Raw genomic sequence first — 18,407 nt, 5'->3', positions numbered from 1 at the left:
ATGTGTACTCCTGTTTGTTACCTCCTCAGCCAGCAGCGGTGATGGGATGTGTGCTCCTGCTTGACGACAGGTTGAATAAGGAAGCAGCATGGAATGAGTGAAAAGTAGGAGCTGCTTTATTTTATTGCATGTTTAAAAAGCTATGACCAGGAAAGGGGATTTTTGGCTGACTGACCATCCTGGTTGGTAATGGAAAGAAGGCAGCATTTTTGAAGATAATACCAGGAAATGGTGAGTACCTCTTACCAGTAAACAACCAGTAGTGAAATGCAGGAGTACTGGAGTTCCAGGAGGCTGTCAGATTGTCCTGTTGGAGCTCATTTTCCTTGTTGCTTTCAGTCACTGTTGCTATCAGAGCATTACAGTCATGTTCACCACAATTCGATACAAAGGGAGTCCTTGCAGTAGTTCCACAGTTCAAGAGCGGTTTCTACTTATTCTTTTTAATTATATAAGTAAGTAGACCCAGATTTATAACTTACCTACCGAAGTGTTTGGTGACTTGGGGGGATTACACAGTGTTCAGTTCTGTGCAAGACCACGGTAGTTGCTGTGGGATTTAGCTGAAGTGTTCAGAGAGGCATGGCATACTGATCACTGTGGATCGATCCTGTCCTATAGAGATCTGCAGGGATTAGTGTGAGACCCACTGCTGTCCAGTACTGGCACTAAACACCTGGCATGGACACAAATCTGGGTGATGCAGGGATTGGTTAAATAACAGATCAAAAGCGGGTCATCAGGGACAGCCAAGCTGCTAGGGAGCAGACTTTTAAAAATTGTGCACTCTTGTGCTGCAGACAAGTGCATTTAGACTCCAGAACATGTGTGCTAATGCCTGTGGGAAGGGTAGTGGTATTTTAGAAAGCACTGTTTTGAGAAGGGGTTGGAGTTGCAGGGTACAAGCTATACCTGACCTAATGAGATCTTTGAGTGCTGCAGGGGGAGAAGAGCAGAGGGTGGAAGGGGGTGACCACCTTCCTGCATGTGATATGGGAGGGACCACGGGCAGAGTACAGCCTCTTTCACTGTGTAAAGGAGATCTTGAAAACTGGAGAGGGGTAGAGAGAGAAGAAAGAAGCTTTAAAGTGCCTTATTGGACATAAAAAAGCTGCTGAAGTGGGCAGAGCTGATTAGTATGCATGTAATCTTCCCCGAGGAAAAATACCAGGTACTGATGGGACTCCTTGAGTGTCTCAGAGAGGAGCATGAAGAGCTAATGAGTAGATTAGTTTGGATAAGGAGCATGTTTTTACAGCAAGAACAACTGCCAGGTAGAATTATAATCTTTCAATATCCTCAAATTAAGACTGGATATCCTTATGGAAGTTATAGTCTTTTGGAGATAACTTTTCTATGCATGTAACTACCACTACTAGGTCAGGGCTGTATGGAAAATTTAAGTAGATGTTCTGTCCTTGTCTTACACGTTCAAGCCTCGTTCCTTTCTGTGACTTGTCTAGGGTCTAGGGACAGTCAAAGTTAGCACTGCTTAGTGGTGATGTTAGCTAAGCTTAGTCTCTTTGCAAGTTTTTCCTTACTATATCTGGTGTAGTTGCCGTACCCCATCTTCCTGGCTACCACTCAGTCCTGCCCTCCATGACCTAGAGGTGGCTTCCTTGCCTTTGGCCAGACTCCCTGCAGCTCACTCGTAACCTTGCCCTAGTATTTCTGGGGAGCAAGAAGCCTGCCCAAGTTGATAAGATTTCTCCCTTCTTAGTGCAGAGGCTCAGAGGGGAAGAGTGAACAGAGATGGGATCACTGATTGCCGTGCTGGTGTGCAAAGGGTACGAGGGCTTCGGGGTTGTAGCTCCGGGCTTAGGCTGCAGGAATCCAGGCCATCTGGCAAAGAGGCGGGCAGAGCTTGCCTGCACTCCCAGTTTCCTGACTTCTGGTCTCCACCATGCCCTGCTATCCAAACACAAAGGACAGAGCAGCAGGGTTGCAGTCACAGTCCAGCAAACCTTCTGCACAAGCTAAAATCCTTTTAGCAGGGAGGACAGGGACATGGTAGGAAATGAGTGCTTGCTAAGCCCTAAACCTGTCCTGCAGTATGGCTGTCTGTCCTTCTCTTTCTAGTATCGTTCCACCTCTGCACTGTTCTATCACTGTTGCTGTACTATATAGCGAGAGCAGGCTTTTTTCCTTCTAAAAAAAAGAAAAGGGAAAAAAAGGCAGTGGGGAACAGATTTGGCCCTCAGAGAGCACAGTGTGTCAGACAGAAAGGTATTTGGTAGTAGCCCATCTGTTCCCCAGGAAGGGTGGCCTAAATCTCAGGTACAGCATACAGCATGCTGGTTTCCACAAAAGTCCTGGGTACCACTGGCTGCAGCAATGCAGACATTGAGTGTGGAGCACAGAGGCTAGCTTGCAAAATGAGAGTGCCGGTGTTGCTTGTAAAAACGTGTCTGCCCTGTGCTCCCTGACACATAGTTCCTCGCAAGTAGTCTCCGTGGGAGTCCTGCTGCAGGCTGCTAGGCAGGAGGTCGGAGTGGCTGGGTGTCTCACAGGCACTGACTAATCCTTTGAGCAGCAAAAGTATCTCTTCTCACTCAGCCTCAGGCTCCTTCGTGGTTTTTTCCTGGAAGTGCCTCTTACCATGATGAGTCCCCAGGATCTGAGGTTCTGAGGGTGGCTGTGCTGTATGAGGCTTCCCGCAGGGCTGCTGCCTCCCAGCTTCCCAAGTCAGCTCTGTGTGGTACTGTGCAAGAGAAGAGTTCTGATGTCTGCATGGGAACATTTGCCTTAACTAAGTCCAGGATAAGAGTGGATTTAAGTGCTTTGGTTTATTTATAAACAGCACTGTGGCCAAGGTAGATTTAAGCAGAGCTGGCAACAGCCCTACTTGGGAAGGGATCTCTTTGCCACATGGCCTGCTGTTGGACTTCCTGTCGCATGCTAATCCCTTAAGCCTGCTTTAGCTCTGTTAATTTTCCTTCTTTCCTTTTTTTCCCAATGGGCTGACTGGGTGCTGCGTGAATGCCAGTGTTCCTCGGCCAAGCTTGTGCCTGCGGCTGGGCCAAGCATCCAGGCTGCCTTCCGAGCACTGGGTACCATGTGGCAGCGCCCCAGGGATGGTGGTGCCTGAATGTGTCCCATTCTCTCTGTCTTACAGGCTCTGCAGTCTGCGCCTGAAGAAACTCACGGTCCTGAAAGAGCTGGACAAAGAGCTGAGCTCTGTGCTTATCGCTGTGAAGATTCAGGTAGGCTCCTCTCCTTGCTGCTGCCTGATGGTGGCAAGCCCATCCTTGTGCCCTCTGTGAAGTGCTGGTCTCCGTGTCCCTTGCCTAGTGCCAGCCCTTTGCTTCTGTCTCGGTTAGCACTCTTGGGGAGATTTTGGCTCTCAGGCAGGTGGGAATGACACCCCAGGGACAGCAGCAAGCTGCCTGGTGCTGGTTTATATCAGTGATGAATTTGTTTAGGCCTCTGCACTGGGACAAAGCGCATCTTGCTTTCCCTGCCTGCCTCAGCCATGGCTCTCCTCTTGAGCTGCTCTTCAGAGTTTGGCATCCTCTATCCCACCATTTCTGACCCTTTAGACAGGTTCAGCAATGGGTGGTTTCTGGCACTGCCCTCCATCCGGATCCCCTCCCTGGGGAGTGAAGAGTGGGAAGGGAAGGGTGTAAGGGATCAGTGGCTCTGTGCATGACTTCTGCTGACATTTGCACCCTGTATGATCTCAATGCTGCCTCTGCTGCCCCCTCCCTTTCTCTGTGCATCCCTGCTAGGCCTGATGCCTCTAGTCTGAACCAGGCATAGGGGAGGGGAGAGGATCTTTGTCACCAAGGGGAGAGGGAATTTGCCACCATCCTGGTATGTGCAATCCTCCTCCCTCCCTCTCTGCAGCTGGTGGTGAAGACATGGGTCGCTGTGGGTGCAGGCACATCCTTTCCACCTGCCAAAGGACAGCATGGAAGCAGGATGCCTCCTGAGTATGCTGTCCTCGCCACAAGTCCCCTAACCTAGCTGGGATCCTGGTGTCCTTCCTTCGTTCTTGTCATCTGGCAGAAAAGCTGCTGATCCCATTGAAAGCACTCTGGGGCGGGAGCTCAGCAGCTTTGCGCTCCCACAGAGCTCTTTGTGCCGCACACATTAGGATCTAAATCCTGGATTAGTGCTGGAAGCTGCAGTATTAGTGGAGCTCTGGGAGCCAGGGTTTGCCTTCATGGCAGACCTGATTCACTTGCACAAAAGGAACTGAAAGCAAAATGTGTGAAACCTGGGGACTGGACTGAGGACAGCAGGAGGATGCTGTGGTCCACACGCTATTTGGTCAGTGTCCCACTTTGCTGGCCTTTCCATCACTGTGTGTGTGGTGCCATTCAGGAGAGCTGAAAGCACTGGGCTTTCAGCCCTGAGACCCCCTAAACCCATGCCCCTTTGGGGCAGGCTTCAGCAAGGGAGCAACCTAGACAGGAGAGAGCAGAAGTGCGGGAGCAATCAAGGCTGGGCCACGGGTGCCAGCAGCACAGGACTAGGGGACTGGGAGCCAGCTGGGGGCTGTGGGTCCTGTGTGTCTGGGAGGGCTGCGCTGGTCTCTCACTCCTTTTGTGTCCTGCACCATCAGCCCAAGCTGTCTGTGCTTCTCTGGATTGGGGAACCTTGGGCTCCAGTGCAGCCCCCTCTCGTGTTGGGGCTGCCATGTGCTGAGCATATATGTCCTCAGCTGCCCCCTCTCTCCTGCACTGCAAATGTGAGACTGTGGAAGAGGTTGCACAGTGGGACTCCGGCTCTTTCAAACAGATCACCCCCATCCTGCCACAGGCCAACCTTGCACGCTGTTGGCAAAAGAAATTAACAGGCCTCAACAGTGACTGTTTGAGGCTGCAGGGACTCTTCACTGCAGGGCTCCTTTCCCTGCCAGGGCATGGAGGCGCTGCATTCCGCGTCTTAATTTAAACATGGTCGTCTCCTCTCTGCGTGGCCACGTACCCATGGCTGCGTGCTGGTGTAGGCTCTCTGAAAAGCTGAAGGAAACTGGAGGAGAATGCTTCTGCCCACATTACCCTGTGGCTTGAAACTCATTGTGGGAGTGGGGTGGGTTTGTGTACTTCCCCAGGCTGCTTCCACCTGCCTGACCAGCCGCCTTGGCAGGGCTGGGGACTGCTGAGCCTTCCTGGAAGGCAGATGGAAGCTGTAGGCAGGTTCAGCGCAGCCTGCCTACAGAATGGCCTCAGATGGATCCATCCCTCCTGCTCCTCTCCTAGGTAACAGATGAGTCACGCTAGCAAGAAGCTGTTTGAAGGCTGCCCAGTGAGCGTTGTCATCTCCATCTTTTAGATGGAAACAGCTGATGCATGTGATTTGTGGAGGACCTGCAAGTTCCCAAGGGGGCAGCCGGGGACTAGTTGAAAGGGGAGCTGTATTTTCTCTCATTTCAGTAGTAGCTCTGTTGGGTTAAGGAATTTTCCTGTCAGGAAGCTGCTGCTCTGAAAGGCAGATTGCATGGAAACAAAGCTCTGACCCTGCATGAGTGGGGCTAACACCAAGGCAACATCCCCAGCGCTGGAGACAGTCTGCTCAATGAATGTACATGACCCAAAGGATAGTGTAAACCTGTCTAGAATATCTGATCTCCTTCTCACAGTGATCATGCCCTCCTGGTCTTAAAAGACAGCTTCCAAGTGTGGCACGTGCTGTTATCTGCTCCTTCACCTGAAAAGATGGTTGTCAAAGGACTAAAGGAGCTTTCTATGTCTACAGAACATACCCATGTCCCAGAGGTGATTTGAATATTTAATGTTCAGTGGCTTCCAGTGAGATAAAGTCTGAACTACTGTGAAAAAGGGGATTTATATCACTTGAGCGCTTTTTAAACCTTTATCCCTCGTTACTTGTTTTAATAGACTCAAGATGTCATAGGGCATTTTCTTCTGTGTATTGTTCAGCATGGCATTAAGACATTCAGATGCGCCTGGCTCTGCTCCATAAAGGTGCAGATATCTGTCTCGGCATCGTAATTGATTATGGTGTGCTCCCTCTCAGTAGATAGACTTACTATAATTCAGAAACAGAGCTGTGAATAGAGGAAGCAATAGACGAAAACAAGCCCCAGCACTCGCACAACTTTCAGTTCCTGTGACAGGTGCTGTGGGAAGGGTGCAGATCCACCTGCAGCTGCTTGCAGGATGTGGCTGGTGACTCAGGTCCAACCCTTGGTGCTGCTGTAGAGGGATGATGCTGGCAGCTCCTCCATAGCAGACCAGAATGTGTGCTACAAAATAGGTCAGCTGAGCAGCTCATTTGCCTCTGTCAGGCTTACCTGCTGCCTCAGCCCTGCTCCCTGCAAGAACTTGGATTTTTTGCTCCTCCTTGCTATGCATGGAAGGTACATTCAGTTTTCTGTCTACACCTCGCTCATGCTTTGTTTCTAATCTTTTTGCAACCACTTGTAGGATTTGCCACTCCTGCCTGAGCAATCCCAGTTCTCTCAATCCCTAAATAACTAAATTTGCTGGTGATGTTTAATGGTATGTTCTCTCCCAAAATGCACTTTTAGCTTGAATTCTGGGTAGTGCTTTGTTGTCTGCTTTGGCCTGGTCTCCCATACTATCTACGTTAGTTCTCTCTCCTTTTCCAGGTTTGGTATGCTCTTCTGGCCTCAACCCTGTGTTTTAAACAAGACCCATCAGGACAGATTTATACCTGAAACTGAGGATTGTACCTTGCAAACCAGACCTGGGCATCATGCGCCTGGGTATAGTGCTGAAAGCTCCTGTATGTTTTCAGTCTGTTAGGTAGTGAAGATCTGTGACCACAATGTCACCCTATTGCTTTTCAGTTCCTTGACAGTCCTTGTGATCTGTGATCTTCACTGTAACAGTCTGATATTAAGTTTTCCTGTAGTACTGGTGGTGATACTCAGCTGTTCTGCTGAGAAATTGGTCTTGCCTGACATTACTCAAATTGCAGAACAGCTGAGCTACATCAGGTGCTCAAGGCCATGTCCAGTTCAGGTTTGAATTTCTCAAGGTATGGAGAATCCTCAGTCTTTCTATGTCCTGTCCCAAGGTTTGACAGCACTCACAGAGGAAAAAAAAAATAAATCTCAACATCTAATGGTAATTTCCTATGTTCCAGCTCATCCCCATTGCCTCTCACTCTGTCCCTGTGCACCGCTGAGAGGAGTTCACTTCTGTCTTCTCTGCATCCTCCTGCTCAGTGTCTGTAGGCAGCAGCAAAGTACCCCTTCACCCTCTCTTTTTCCTGCTGAACAAACCCAGCCTACTCGACCTCTCCTTGTACATCCAGTGCTTGAGCCCCTGACCATCCTGATATCTTCTGCTGGACTCGCTCCAGTCTGTCAATGTCTGTCTTGTACCGGGGAGCCCAAATTGACTCTGGAATCCAGTTGTGGTGTCACCAGTGCTGAGTAGAGGGGAGGAATCCCTTTTCTCTGCCTGCACATTTGCTGAGGCTGAGATTGGTGTCATTGCTGCAACAGGGCATGCTGCTGATGTAGGGGTACATTGATGTCCCCCAGGATGCCCCCTGTCCCTTTCTGCAGAGCCTGTTCTGCTGCTTGGGGTTCTTCACAGGCAGCAAAGTTATTGGATGTCCTAGGGTAGGACTTTGCTTTTGCCTGTATTGAACCTCATGAGGTTTGTGTTGACCTTACTAGAAATCGCAGACTGTTCTTAACTCCCTGTTGCTGATAGGCAGGTAATAGCCCCCAGGTGCTAGTTTCTAACCTGAGGTGGGACCCAGTTCCTTTGGACTGCTGTGTCTGTTAGGTTTAGCTTTGACTCATCTGCTCACTAGCCCACAGTTTAAATTAAAAGTGCTCACAAAAGCAATGATAACTGATTTGCAAGAACAGCTGTACTGGCCTATCCTGTTGCTTCCCTAAATCAATGTCTCAGCTTGCTGGCCCATTCACAGGGAAGCAGGAGAGGCTGAGGAGCCACCATGGGATATTTTATACTTGTAGCTGGTCCCACAGCCCTGCAGGGACACAGCTAGTGGGCATGGGCCTTTTGGGGACATCTGCGAGTTGTGCCACCCTGTGCCTAAGAGAGCCTGGTACATTCAGAGAGCATTTTTCATCCCTGAAGTCATTCGGTGTCTCTGTCAACAGCCAAGTAGTAGAGATAGTAAAGGTAGGACAGAAGTAAAGAGTTAGAGCAGGCACATGGTTAGAGTGCCTCTATTACTGCCCTCCTGGGGTAAAAAAAAATTTGTATATGTGGTGAGATAAAGACTGTTGCCCAAGGAAAAGATTAGGAGGAGTTTTCTGAGAGGCAAGCTAGGCTGTGCTTGGACAGGGATCTGCACTGGGACTGCCTGCTGGGGGGCAGAGATGTGCTCCAGGACCTGTCCCTTTCCTGGCTAGGCAGTGTGTTGAGACCCTTTCCTTCCCCTGCTGGTGCTGCATACATGGCTCCCTCCGGCTCTAGCAGTGTTCGCCTCCACAGCATCCGATGGACTCCAGGTGCAAGGAGCCAGATTAAGCAGAGCGGGCTTGGGAAGAGCAAGTGCTTCCTGGCAGGTGGGCAAGGAGAAGGGGCCTTTGGCAGCTCAGGAGAAACTGCAGGCTTTTGCGAAGCATTGATTGGTGTATGTAAGGGGGCTCTGTGAGGTGTAACAGAACAGAGTCAAGGCACCGGCTCTTTCCTTGTGGACTGTGAACACCTTTGACCTGTGTGCGTGGTGCAGTGGAAATCTGTGGCCAAGATGCTCCAGTTAGTTATATGCATGTACCAATCTTGTTGTAGGGTTCAAAGCGAGTCCTGAGATCAAATGAATACGTCCTCCCGCCTGGTGGCCTGATGGAGACCGAGCTGGAGTTGACCTTCTCACTGCAGGTACCTTGCATTGCCCGGTCCCCTGGGATCCCTGGTGCTCCCCTCACCTGGCATTTCTCGTCAAGCACGGCTTTGAGGGCTCAGTGTGAAGGCAGCTGCCTCTGAGGAGGGTCCTCCTGTGGTTGCCCATGCTCAGATCATAACAGCACAGATTCCTGCTGCTGACCAGCTGCTCCATTGCTCCACGGGTTGTTTTGCTGGGCATGGGGATTTGGAGGACGATGCAGAGTGCAGGTGGCTTTTGAGGGGCACCTCAAAGCTCAGCAGGTCAGATCCTGCTGTACATCAGCACTGAGGAAGAGTTTCCTACCTGTGTGTCACGCTGAGCCCTACCCTCATGCTGCCATCTTCCCCATGCTTCCCTTCCCCAGTACCCACACTTCCTCAAGAGAGATGGCAACAAACTACAGATCATGCTGCAGCGGAGGAAGAGATACAAGAACCGCACGATCCTGGGCTACAAGACCCTTGCAGTGGGCATCATTAACATGGCTGAGGTACAGGGTGCTGGGAACCGAGGGGAGCTTTGCATGGCCTCCCTGTGCCAGTGCTGGGAAGGGAGCTGGGCCCGCTGGCAGGTGCTCGGTGCTGTGAGTGCTCTGGCTTGTTGGCTAGCTATAAGACAGAAGGGGTGGGCTGCTGGCTGCCATTGTGTCACCCTGGCAGGGGCCTTGTCTGTCTGTCTAGGTAATGCAGCACCCGACGGATGGAGGACAGCTTCTAGGCCTCCACAGCAACATGAAGGACGTGAACATCCGAGTGGCTGAAATCAGCATCTACTCTTTGTCCAGTCAGCCCATTGACCATGAGGATGGGAGTGTCCCCTCAGGTCCTAAAATAAAAGCTTCAGGTGCGTTAGTGCTCATCACAGACCTGAAGGCAAGCATTTGGGACAGTACGTGGGTAACGGAGTGTGTCCCCAGGCGCCTGCCAGCAATACCAGTCACTTCACTGGAGACATGACAGGCGTCATGCTTACTCTGGCATCTGCACTGTCTGCTTTCAGATCGCTCCCCAGACATTGATAACTACTCTGAAGAAGAAGATGACAGCTTCTCCTCAGAGCAGGAAGCCAGTGATGATGCTGTGCAGGGTCAGGTAAGGGAGGCCTGTCAAGGTGGCTTATGTCCTGGTCCCATTTCTGGGACAAGAGTCAGGGGTTGAGGGTCTTGGTCACCCTGAGCCCTGTCATCTCCCTTGTAAGCATTTGTCATGGTTTCGGAGGGGAGAGAAGAACTGTGGGCTCCTGTCAAGTCCATGGTGGGGCAAGGGACTTTGGAGAGCCATAGGTCTCACCATCTATCCTTGGAGCTGTCTGGTCTGCAGCATAAAACCCCTGCTGAGTCCCCTCCATCTGGCACCACAATTCCCTCTTGCCTCCCTGTGATAACAGGCCAGAGGCTGCCCTCTCTCTGAGAGAGGACAGAGTTTTTTAGGTTTTTAGGAAGAAGTACAGTCTGGGTCTGAAAATGGTCAAAGGTGGCAGACTCATCCCAGCCCTTTCAGCTGTGCCGCTGCTGTTTACTGTCCTCCTTTTCTGGTGCCTACAGTCGAGGCCAAAAAAGACTTGCGGTAGTGTGCTGATCAAGCACAGGGACAAACCCCTGTTCAGGGTCCTCCACGTTACCTGTCCCATTGTGCTGGCTTAACACGTCAGGGCCCCATGTCCCTGGGAACTGTGTGTGTTTTTGAGGCTGCTCACTTTTTGTGAGCTCAGTTGCTGCTCCCTCTGAGCTAACCTTGGAGAGGGGAGAGCAGGAGAAAAACACATGGGCCACGGGGGCGCTGGTGAGTACAGAGAAAAGTTTTAGGTTGTAACAAGGACTGTTGCAGAAAGCTGCTGTCTCTCCTCTGAATCTTGCTGGTACATGTCCATCTGGAGGTGGCTGGGGGCAAAAGTGCTGGGGAAGAAGGTCTACTGGGGGCCAGTGCTAAGGAGGGAGAAGGAGCTACATAGAGAGAGGTGTGAGAAGTGAGAAGCAAGGCTCTGGGAGCAGAGTGGACTAAAGCTTTTCACTTTTCAAAATGGGGGGCAAGCGTGGAGCAGGGGAACTTATAGGAGATGCTGCTCCCTGCACTCTGAGTTACTCTGATGTGCTGTGACCTTTTGCCTGCAGGATCTGTTTGATGAAGAGGATGACTTGAGGAAAACCAAGAAGGCTAGGAGGAAAATGATCCGAACCACATCAATGACCAGAGTAACATCAGCATTTACAACGTGATGAAAGGGATTCACTTCCTCCCCTCCCTGAAGGGAGTGAGGGGGCCTTGAGGGGGTTGCCGGCACTAGTGCAGAGCAGGGGAGAGAGGAGAAGGGGCAAACCTCATGCCATTAATGAGTTAGCTTGCTGCTCAGAGCTATAGCCCAGCTCATGGTCTGTACTGTGTTTAGCTTGGCTTTGTGTCAGTGATGATCTGTGTGCAGCACAGTTTTGACTTGCTGCTGTGACATAGTCTCTTCTCTTTCCCTCCCTGAGGAAGGGGAAGTTTGGCACAAGGAAGAGTGAACCATTAGCAGCTCCTCTGCCTGTCAGCAGAAGAGGGGAGCTGCACTGCCAGCCCCCTGTTCTCCAGGCATCTCCTTGTCCCCATCTGCTTCAGCCCTGCAGGTCCCTGAGTACCTTCTTCCTGAGTTTGTTCCCTATCTTTTCTTGCTTGAAGGCAGCATTCCTCAGCCATATGGTCTGGGGAGAAAGGGGATTTAAATAAGAGAAAGTGCTGTTCCAGCCTGTAGCAGACGTAGTCTGAGTCCTTGCACCCTCCCTCATTCCCAGATACAGTGGCTTCTTGCAGAGTCCAGATTTAGTCCAAAGCCTACAGCAAATATAAAGAGCAAGGCAGATGATAGCTGACCTTGGGCCTGTGGACCCAGAAAGGAGCTGATGGCATGTTAAAGAGAATGACTGTGGCCTGTACCTTAGTCATCTGTGAATGTGGTTTGATAGTTTTGCTGATGTTTTTTCTTCCCTTGTTTTGTTTTAGCAACCAAACTTCAAGCAGAAATTTGTGGCTTTGCTGAAGAGGTTTAAAGTGACGGAGGAGGTAAGAAGTGGGAAGGCTGCCCCACCTGGCAGTGTCTCCTGTGGATGTGTAGGTGTCAGAGTGCTGGTTCCCACTCACTGGGAGCACAAGGCATGAGCTGCAGGTGCTCAGGGGTGTTGTCAAAGGTGGTGTGAGATGTGGCACAGGCTGGGCCTTGGCTTTTTCCAAAGCCTTCTGCCTCAAGAAGTCAGCTCTGAGACTCATGCTCAAAGCAAACACACCTTCCTCTTGGGGAGAGGGGCCAGGGGCAGAAGTCTGGCTCTGTCCCAGGAGCTGGCATTGCAAGGGTAATCCTGTCCGTGACTGAGAGCAGGCTAACGTTAGCCTGGGGGTAGTTGACCTTGCCTGGGAGCCTGCACTGAGTGTGCAGCACAGCCAGTGGAGGTCCTCCCAGGTGTCTTTAACTCCCAGTAAGTATGATGGGTGTCTGAGACTCCTTCAGATGTCATGCTCATGGCACCCTCCTTTGGCCCAGTGACAGCGTCACTGTCTTCTTCCACAGCCTAGATTTGGCTTCCTGAGCTGGGAACAGTGTCGTGGTGTGCCTTGTGGCTGGGAGGGAGTTTGTACGTGCCTGACCAGGGATGCAGGTGACTCCATATCTCTTCATTGCCCTCTGGGCTTGGTCCCACAGGTCCTGGACTCTGACCCTGTAGACCAGACCCAGGAGGTGGAGGAAGACCTGGGCTTGCTCTATGACAGCCTGGAAGAATGCAACAACAGTGACAGCGGCCCAGAGATTGAGGACAATGAGAGTGTGCACAGCACACCCAAGCCCACCCTGAGGTAAGGGTTGCAGGGAGTCTCAAGCCAACAGCACAGTCTATGAGACCAGGAAAAATGCCCTCTGACCCTCTTCTGTTGCTTAGGCTAATGCAGGCATTGTCTTGTCTCCACTCCCGCCGCCATCTTCTGTTGGTACCACTGACCTCCTCACTTGCGTATCTGTTTAATGAGCTTAAAACTGCCCATTAAACCTGGCTTTCTTCGCATTTAGTCTCATTTAATTTCCTGCCAGCCCAGCATCTGACTCTTACTGATCTGCTGGAGGAGTACCTACTTGCTCTAAGCCCCCAGCTCCCATACCTTTCTGCTGACAGTCCTGGCCTTATCAGGGCTCTCCACACTAAAGCATGCCTGCCTTTTGAGCACTTTGTGACTGCTTGGGCCAGTCCTTATGTCCCTGTGAGATCTGCATGCTGCATTCCCACCCTTTGTGGAGACGTGTGACTAGCAACCATCAGCGATGTTCCTCACCCCATTCCCCAGGCACCCGGTAGCTTGACTTGCTCCGCCAAGCACTGCTGACTTGGCACAGAGGTCTCCAGCGAACCATGCAGTGAAACCAGGCTTTTCTCCCATGTGATCTGCATTCACCCGGCCTCTCTGCTCATGGCTGTTCTGTTTCCATGCTGTTCTTTTGTGAGAAAGTTGCCTTTTATTGTTTTTCTACTTGGCTGCTTCACAGTGCACGGGGTGTCTTCTAGCCAAGCCAAGCTTAGTTGTCATTATTGTTTCTATAGTTCGGTATTTAAATATAATTTGGATTAGTTGGAATCTCTGTGAAGGTACTTAGCAGGGGTAGCAGACTTGGTCTGCCACAGGCAAACTGTTTGAAATTAAATCTGTTGGATTCCGGAACCCGTGGGGCACTGGGGAAGAAACAGGAACATGACAGAAGTCATGTTTTCCATAAACCTACAGGTGGTTGTGAAGGAGGCATCAGGCACGTGGGCAAGGGAGAGCTGCTTAGGTGGTCTGCTTAGACTCCAAAAGGAGTTTGACATGGTCTCTCGTCAAAGGAAACAAAGGTGCTGTGGGAGAAAAAGGAAGGTCTTTTTGTGGTCAGATAATGGTTTACGTATGTAAAATAAGTAAAAATATGTAAACTGTAAAAAAAAAAAAAAAAAAGTCTACCGAGAGTATTTAAAGACAAGACCCTGCCCTGGTTCTGCAAGTGCCTGCTTGCAAACATCTGGTCGCTGGAAGAGCATCCCAGAGTAAGTGCTGGTTTGCGCTTGTACCTGCCGCTACAGTCTTCCTTGGGTGTTAGCTGCTGTCTCTGGTAGGACAGCCTATTGGGCTCTGGGCTGTTTTTCAGCTTGTTCAAAGTGTCCCTAGCTTGGTTCACTCTCTAGTGCCTCAGTTCCTGGCAGTTCTGAGTGTGTATCCCCTTGAATTCACGCTACTGGGTCTGTACTTTTTCTAAGGAGATGTGGGAGCTGACTGCCAAGGTCTTTAATGTAGACTGCATGGTTCCAAGGCCTTGCATAGCCTTCTCAGCTGGTGATGACCTTCCAGACCAGCCTGTAAATTCGAGTTGTGATCTTCACGTTGGATTTATTTATTGCCATAGACAGCCTTGCTAGACGCTGTGATAGTCTCTGTGGAGCAAGGGCACTGAGGTAGTCCTTAAAGGGTGAGCAGTGGCTGGTGCCCTGGGTTGGGACAGTGGTGTTGGGAGCAGATTGCCATCCTTTTGGTTGGGCAGGGAGGCCATGCAGCTGTGGGCTGCTCCTGCACAGGGGCAAAACTGGAGTTAGAACTGAGGCTGTTAGGTAAGACCTCAACAGTCAGAACCTTTCATTGAAGATCAGATGTGAAGGAGCAGATATCTCCATAGGTGACTGGGAAAATGGGTGGGGGAGAGGGGGCTAATTCAGTGAAAACAGAAGGAGGCTGTGCAGAAGGGAGGGGATTTACCTAAATCTCAACCTGCTGAGACTCAGACTCAATCATGCCTATAGGAGAGCCTTTAAACTGTGGAACAGGGAAAACTGAGAATTGCAGAAGAGCTCTGTGCTCGGTGTGACACATCAGGGATGAAAGCTTCTGAATTGCAAGTGAGAGAGGGCAGAAACAGACACAGCTTCCATGGGGAAAGGGGAGACAGCCCCATTTAAATGGGGTGTTGAAAACCAGACCAAGTGTATACAATCTAGCCACATCCAATGGCTAAGAAAAAGGAGGGGATGAGGATACTTTTTTGAGGTGACAGTGGTATGTCACTTTCTGGTGGAATTACTGAGCCAGTACAGAGGAGTATGGGAGAGATGCTCATTGCGGGCTGGATTATTAGAAAACTTGAATATTTCTCTGCTATGACTCTTAAGTTATTAGCATACTCTGTATGGATTGAAATTGCTGACTGAGAAAAGGCAAGTAATGACAGCATGGTCACAATGCGTGAGATCCTGTAGCAGAGATTGTAGGGGTGGAGAGAGTAGAAATATGTCAATAACAGGAGACATCATTTATCCCTGTGTGACCTGGAGAAAATGTCCCACCAGGGCACAATGCCGACTCTAAACCTGTAGCTTTGGTAAATGAACATGTCGTGAAGCAGCTGGTCACAGAGCCAGTGAGAGGAAAATTGAGCCTTGACTTTTCCCACCTAGTATATAAACACCGCTGCTGAAGAGCTGCGCTGTGGTGGGGACCATCATTTACTGAGATGAAATGTACTTGTAGGAGCAGTAAAAGCAACAAACCTGACAAACACTGTTGTGCCTGGCAGCACAGCGTGCTGCATACAAATAGGAAAACGTGTTAAAAGGAAAGTAAAAGCCAGGATGTTCAGAGGTCTAGGTGTCCTGAAAACAATGGAAACTCTGGCAGAGTCCTAACAAAATAACTCTCTATATGCTATACCTCTGTGGCCAGGCCTGGAAACCTTCAGCCTGGTATCCCCATCTGCACACCAGGCAAATCAGGAGGAACTTTTCCTGGGAGTTAGTGAGCAGATACATCTGTACAGTTTAGAGGGAAGCTGGCTCAGATCTCCTGCAGGAAAGTCACACATTGCAGATGGGCTGCAGTTGCTGCAAGGGTCCTGGGAAAGCTGACAGGTGAGATCCAGTGATAGACCCTGCTTGTTTCCTAAAGACTGGTCTTTGGGCAGCCCACAGGATGTGGAGACGGTCCTTGGCAAATAAACAATGGGTGAAAAAGGGGGAAACAGAACTGGAAGTTCCCACTGTGGTGGCAGAGACAGTCCTGCTGCCCCAAGGGAGTTCCTGTGTTGACCATTGTGACTTGGGAACAGGACCTTGGTGTTGCACTGTGCAGCTCTACCAAAGCATCAGCTCAGAGACCTAAAAAAAGGCAAATTTAAATGCTGGGGAACAAAACAGGACATTGCTGTGCTGCTGTGCTACCTGAGGTGTGGTTCTGTGTGCGATACTGTGGTCTTCAGAGCTTTGGGAAATGGGAAAGCAGAAAGGGAAGGTGGAAGCTGCTGCTGGAAGTGTGCGGTAACAGCAGTCAGAGGCAAGGAGCCCTCCCTGGAAAAAGGGGAGCAGAAGGCAAGGCAGCAGAAATCTTAGGAAGCAGTGGTGGTGCAGAGGGGGCAGAGAGGTTCAGCAGCACATTGGAGTTGTGGTGTTGACAGAGACCATGCACCAGTGAGATGGGGCAAAGTTGCGGTTCCTCACCCCGCACTGCAGTGGTAGAGGATTACCTGAGAGAGAAATCGCTGCTGGCTGGGCGACAGGGACTCTGCCTCCAACTCACTGGGGTCACAGGTTTTGCCCTGTTGATCTGGGGTGGCCCCATCCTGTCCCTGCACCTAGCATTGTTGCAGCAGACCATGGTGTGTGGGGCTGGCAGCCTGCTGGCAGGTCTGCTCTTAGGCTGGGAGTCGCTCAGACACTTGGGTGTCTGGCCCTGTGTCACACTGGTGACCCCTCCGCAGTGCTCTGTGCTTGGGACAGGCCGGCGGGGGTGTGCTGGGATCATGGTGACTTTGTTCCTCTCTTATTCCTGCCTTTTTCTCTCCCGTCTGTCTGTCTGTCTGTCCGTCCGTCCGTTCGTCTGTCTGTTTCTCTGCAGGCGTTTCTTTGAGGGAGTCTCTCATTCTGGTTCCCAGACTGAGATCGGCAGTCTGCACAGCCAGAAAGGGCAGGATCAAGAGTCGGGCAGCCCTGTGAGTTACACCACCATCACCACCTCTTGCCCCCTTCCCTCCCCAGCCAGCCCAGCATCCCCACAGTGCCTCCAGCTCCCTCTGAGACCACAGCTCCTGGCAGCACCTGCCTGGGGCTGCTCCTTCCCTTCTTTCCTCTTCTTTTTCCCAGTGCAGGCAGACAGGTAGCGATGGGGGGCATCCTCTGGGGCCAGTCCCAGGGGGATGCCAGGCTCCCCTGTGGGAGTGTGTGTTCTGTGAGGCCAGGTACGGGTCACTGGCAACCGCCCCGCTTGGGGTGCTCCATCCTTCTCTGACCCTGCTCCTTGTCCCCCAGGGCGAGGCAGACAAGCGGAAACCAGGAGCGCTGCGACCACAGGAAGAGCCAGGAGTGGAGGTCCCTGCAGTGGTGAGTCCAGGCTATGGGATGTGGAGTGGGGCTGGAGCTCCCTCAGGCCCCACTGTGCGTTCTGGGGAACCAGGGGTGCCCACCAGCCTGGGAGCAGGGCTGGGGGGACAAGTAGATTGCGCTGGGGAGCAGCAAGAGTGGAATGAGGGTTAGGGTCTGCAGGAGATGCAGCCCAGCCCGCTTGAGGCCCTGCAGCCTTGGCTCTCCAGCAAGGACACCAGGCCTGTGCTGGATGGTGGCATCCATGGGTGCAGGGAGTGTAGGGCAGGGAGAGCGGTGTGTGCGAAGTAACTGTGTGTGGCCCTCAGGAGCTGGCCGCAGAGGAGCCATGTTCACGGCTGGCCCCCGCAGAGGCTGCTACGAGGGAGGGTAGTGTGGACAGACTGGCCCAGCTGGGTCCCGGGACCAAAGCCGAGCTCCCCAGTGCCGTGTCCCCCAGGTAAGTTGGGTCCATGCCCCATGCCAGGGCTGAGAGGGCTGACCCTGGCTCCCTGGAGTGAGTGGGGATTGGTGGAGCTGGGATTTCCTCAACAAGCAGTCCCTCTCCTGCTTCTCGCTCGCAGCAAGGCAGAAAGCAAGCAGTTGTGGCGTCCCCGCAGCACCTCTGTGAAGGATCGGCAGAGCTCAAAGGGACAGGGTGGTCGCGCCAGCAGTCTGGACAGTGAGAGCTCTCCAGACTCATGGCACAGCACCCAGGTGAGACCCTGGAAGCCACCTTACCTGGAGGCTTCTCACTTGAGAGCCCTGCTGGGCCTTCAGCCATGGGCAGAGCGGCCAAGGCAGCTGGCTGGGGTTAACCTTCGTGGTGATGCTCTCATAGGTGCCCCGAAAGTCTGTTTACGATCAGCTGAACCAGATCCTGGTCTCAGACGAGCAGCTCCCCGAGAGCATTGTGCTGGTGAATGTCGCTGAGTGGCAGGGGCAGGTGAGTAGGTGTGACAGGAGCTGGATGCACGGGGGGAGCTGTAAGCAGGGTTCCAGGGGATTCTCCCAACCATGGCTGGGTGTCCTAGGGAAACTGCCACCAGCTGTGCCCTCCTCTTCCCCAGCTTCCTTCAGGGAGACTGTGTCTCATGTGTCTCCTCCATCATGTGCCACACACCAGCATTCCTGGATCCTCAAAGCATGATGCCCTGAGCAGTCCCAGAAAGGCTGGTTAACGGACTGTACCTTGCGCCCTCACTGCTTGGTCCTGGCTCCCAGTGACCACACTGGTCAGAGCTTTGTTGGATGCCCTGGCAGATGTGCC

The 18,407-nt window shown here is 51.8% G+C and overlaps 1 protein-coding gene across 2 annotated transcripts in view; it reads left to right on the top strand.

The window, feature by feature from the left end:
- The window catches only part of LOC128906876 (phosphofurin acidic cluster sorting protein 1-like), a 66,750-nt gene that overhangs the window by 43,459 nt on the left and 4,884 nt on the right, over positions 1 to 18,407 (top strand). For both annotated transcript variants that reach the window (XM_054194919.1, XM_054194920.1), the window contains 13 exons: positions 3,116 to 3,203; positions 8,715 to 8,804; positions 9,176 to 9,301; positions 9,492 to 9,654; positions 9,811 to 9,902; positions 10,922 to 11,002; positions 11,787 to 11,846; positions 12,481 to 12,632; positions 16,677 to 16,770; positions 17,087 to 17,158; positions 17,467 to 17,597; positions 17,722 to 17,854; positions 17,979 to 18,083. In XM_054194919.1, the coding sequence (XP_054050894.1) occupies positions 3,116 to 3,203; positions 8,715 to 8,804; positions 9,176 to 9,301; positions 9,492 to 9,654; positions 9,811 to 9,902; positions 10,922 to 11,002; positions 11,787 to 11,846; positions 12,481 to 12,632; positions 16,677 to 16,770; positions 17,087 to 17,158; positions 17,467 to 17,597; positions 17,722 to 17,854; positions 17,979 to 18,083 (1,387 nt within the window). The remainder of the gene's footprint in view (positions 1 to 3,115; positions 3,204 to 8,714; positions 8,805 to 9,175; positions 9,302 to 9,491; positions 9,655 to 9,810; positions 9,903 to 10,921; positions 11,003 to 11,786; positions 11,847 to 12,480; positions 12,633 to 16,676; positions 16,771 to 17,086; positions 17,159 to 17,466; positions 17,598 to 17,721; positions 17,855 to 17,978; positions 18,084 to 18,407) is intronic.

The sequence above is a fragment of the Rissa tridactyla genome, chromosome 3 (genome assembly GCF_028500815.1).
Source record: "Rissa tridactyla isolate bRisTri1 chromosome 3, bRisTri1.patW.cur.20221130, whole genome shotgun sequence".
In the NCBI taxonomy this organism is placed as follows: Eukaryota; Metazoa; Chordata; class Aves; order Charadriiformes; family Laridae; genus Rissa; species Rissa tridactyla.
Note: the sequence above shows the minus strand (reverse complement) of the source record. Positions and strands in the feature narration are given on the sequence as shown.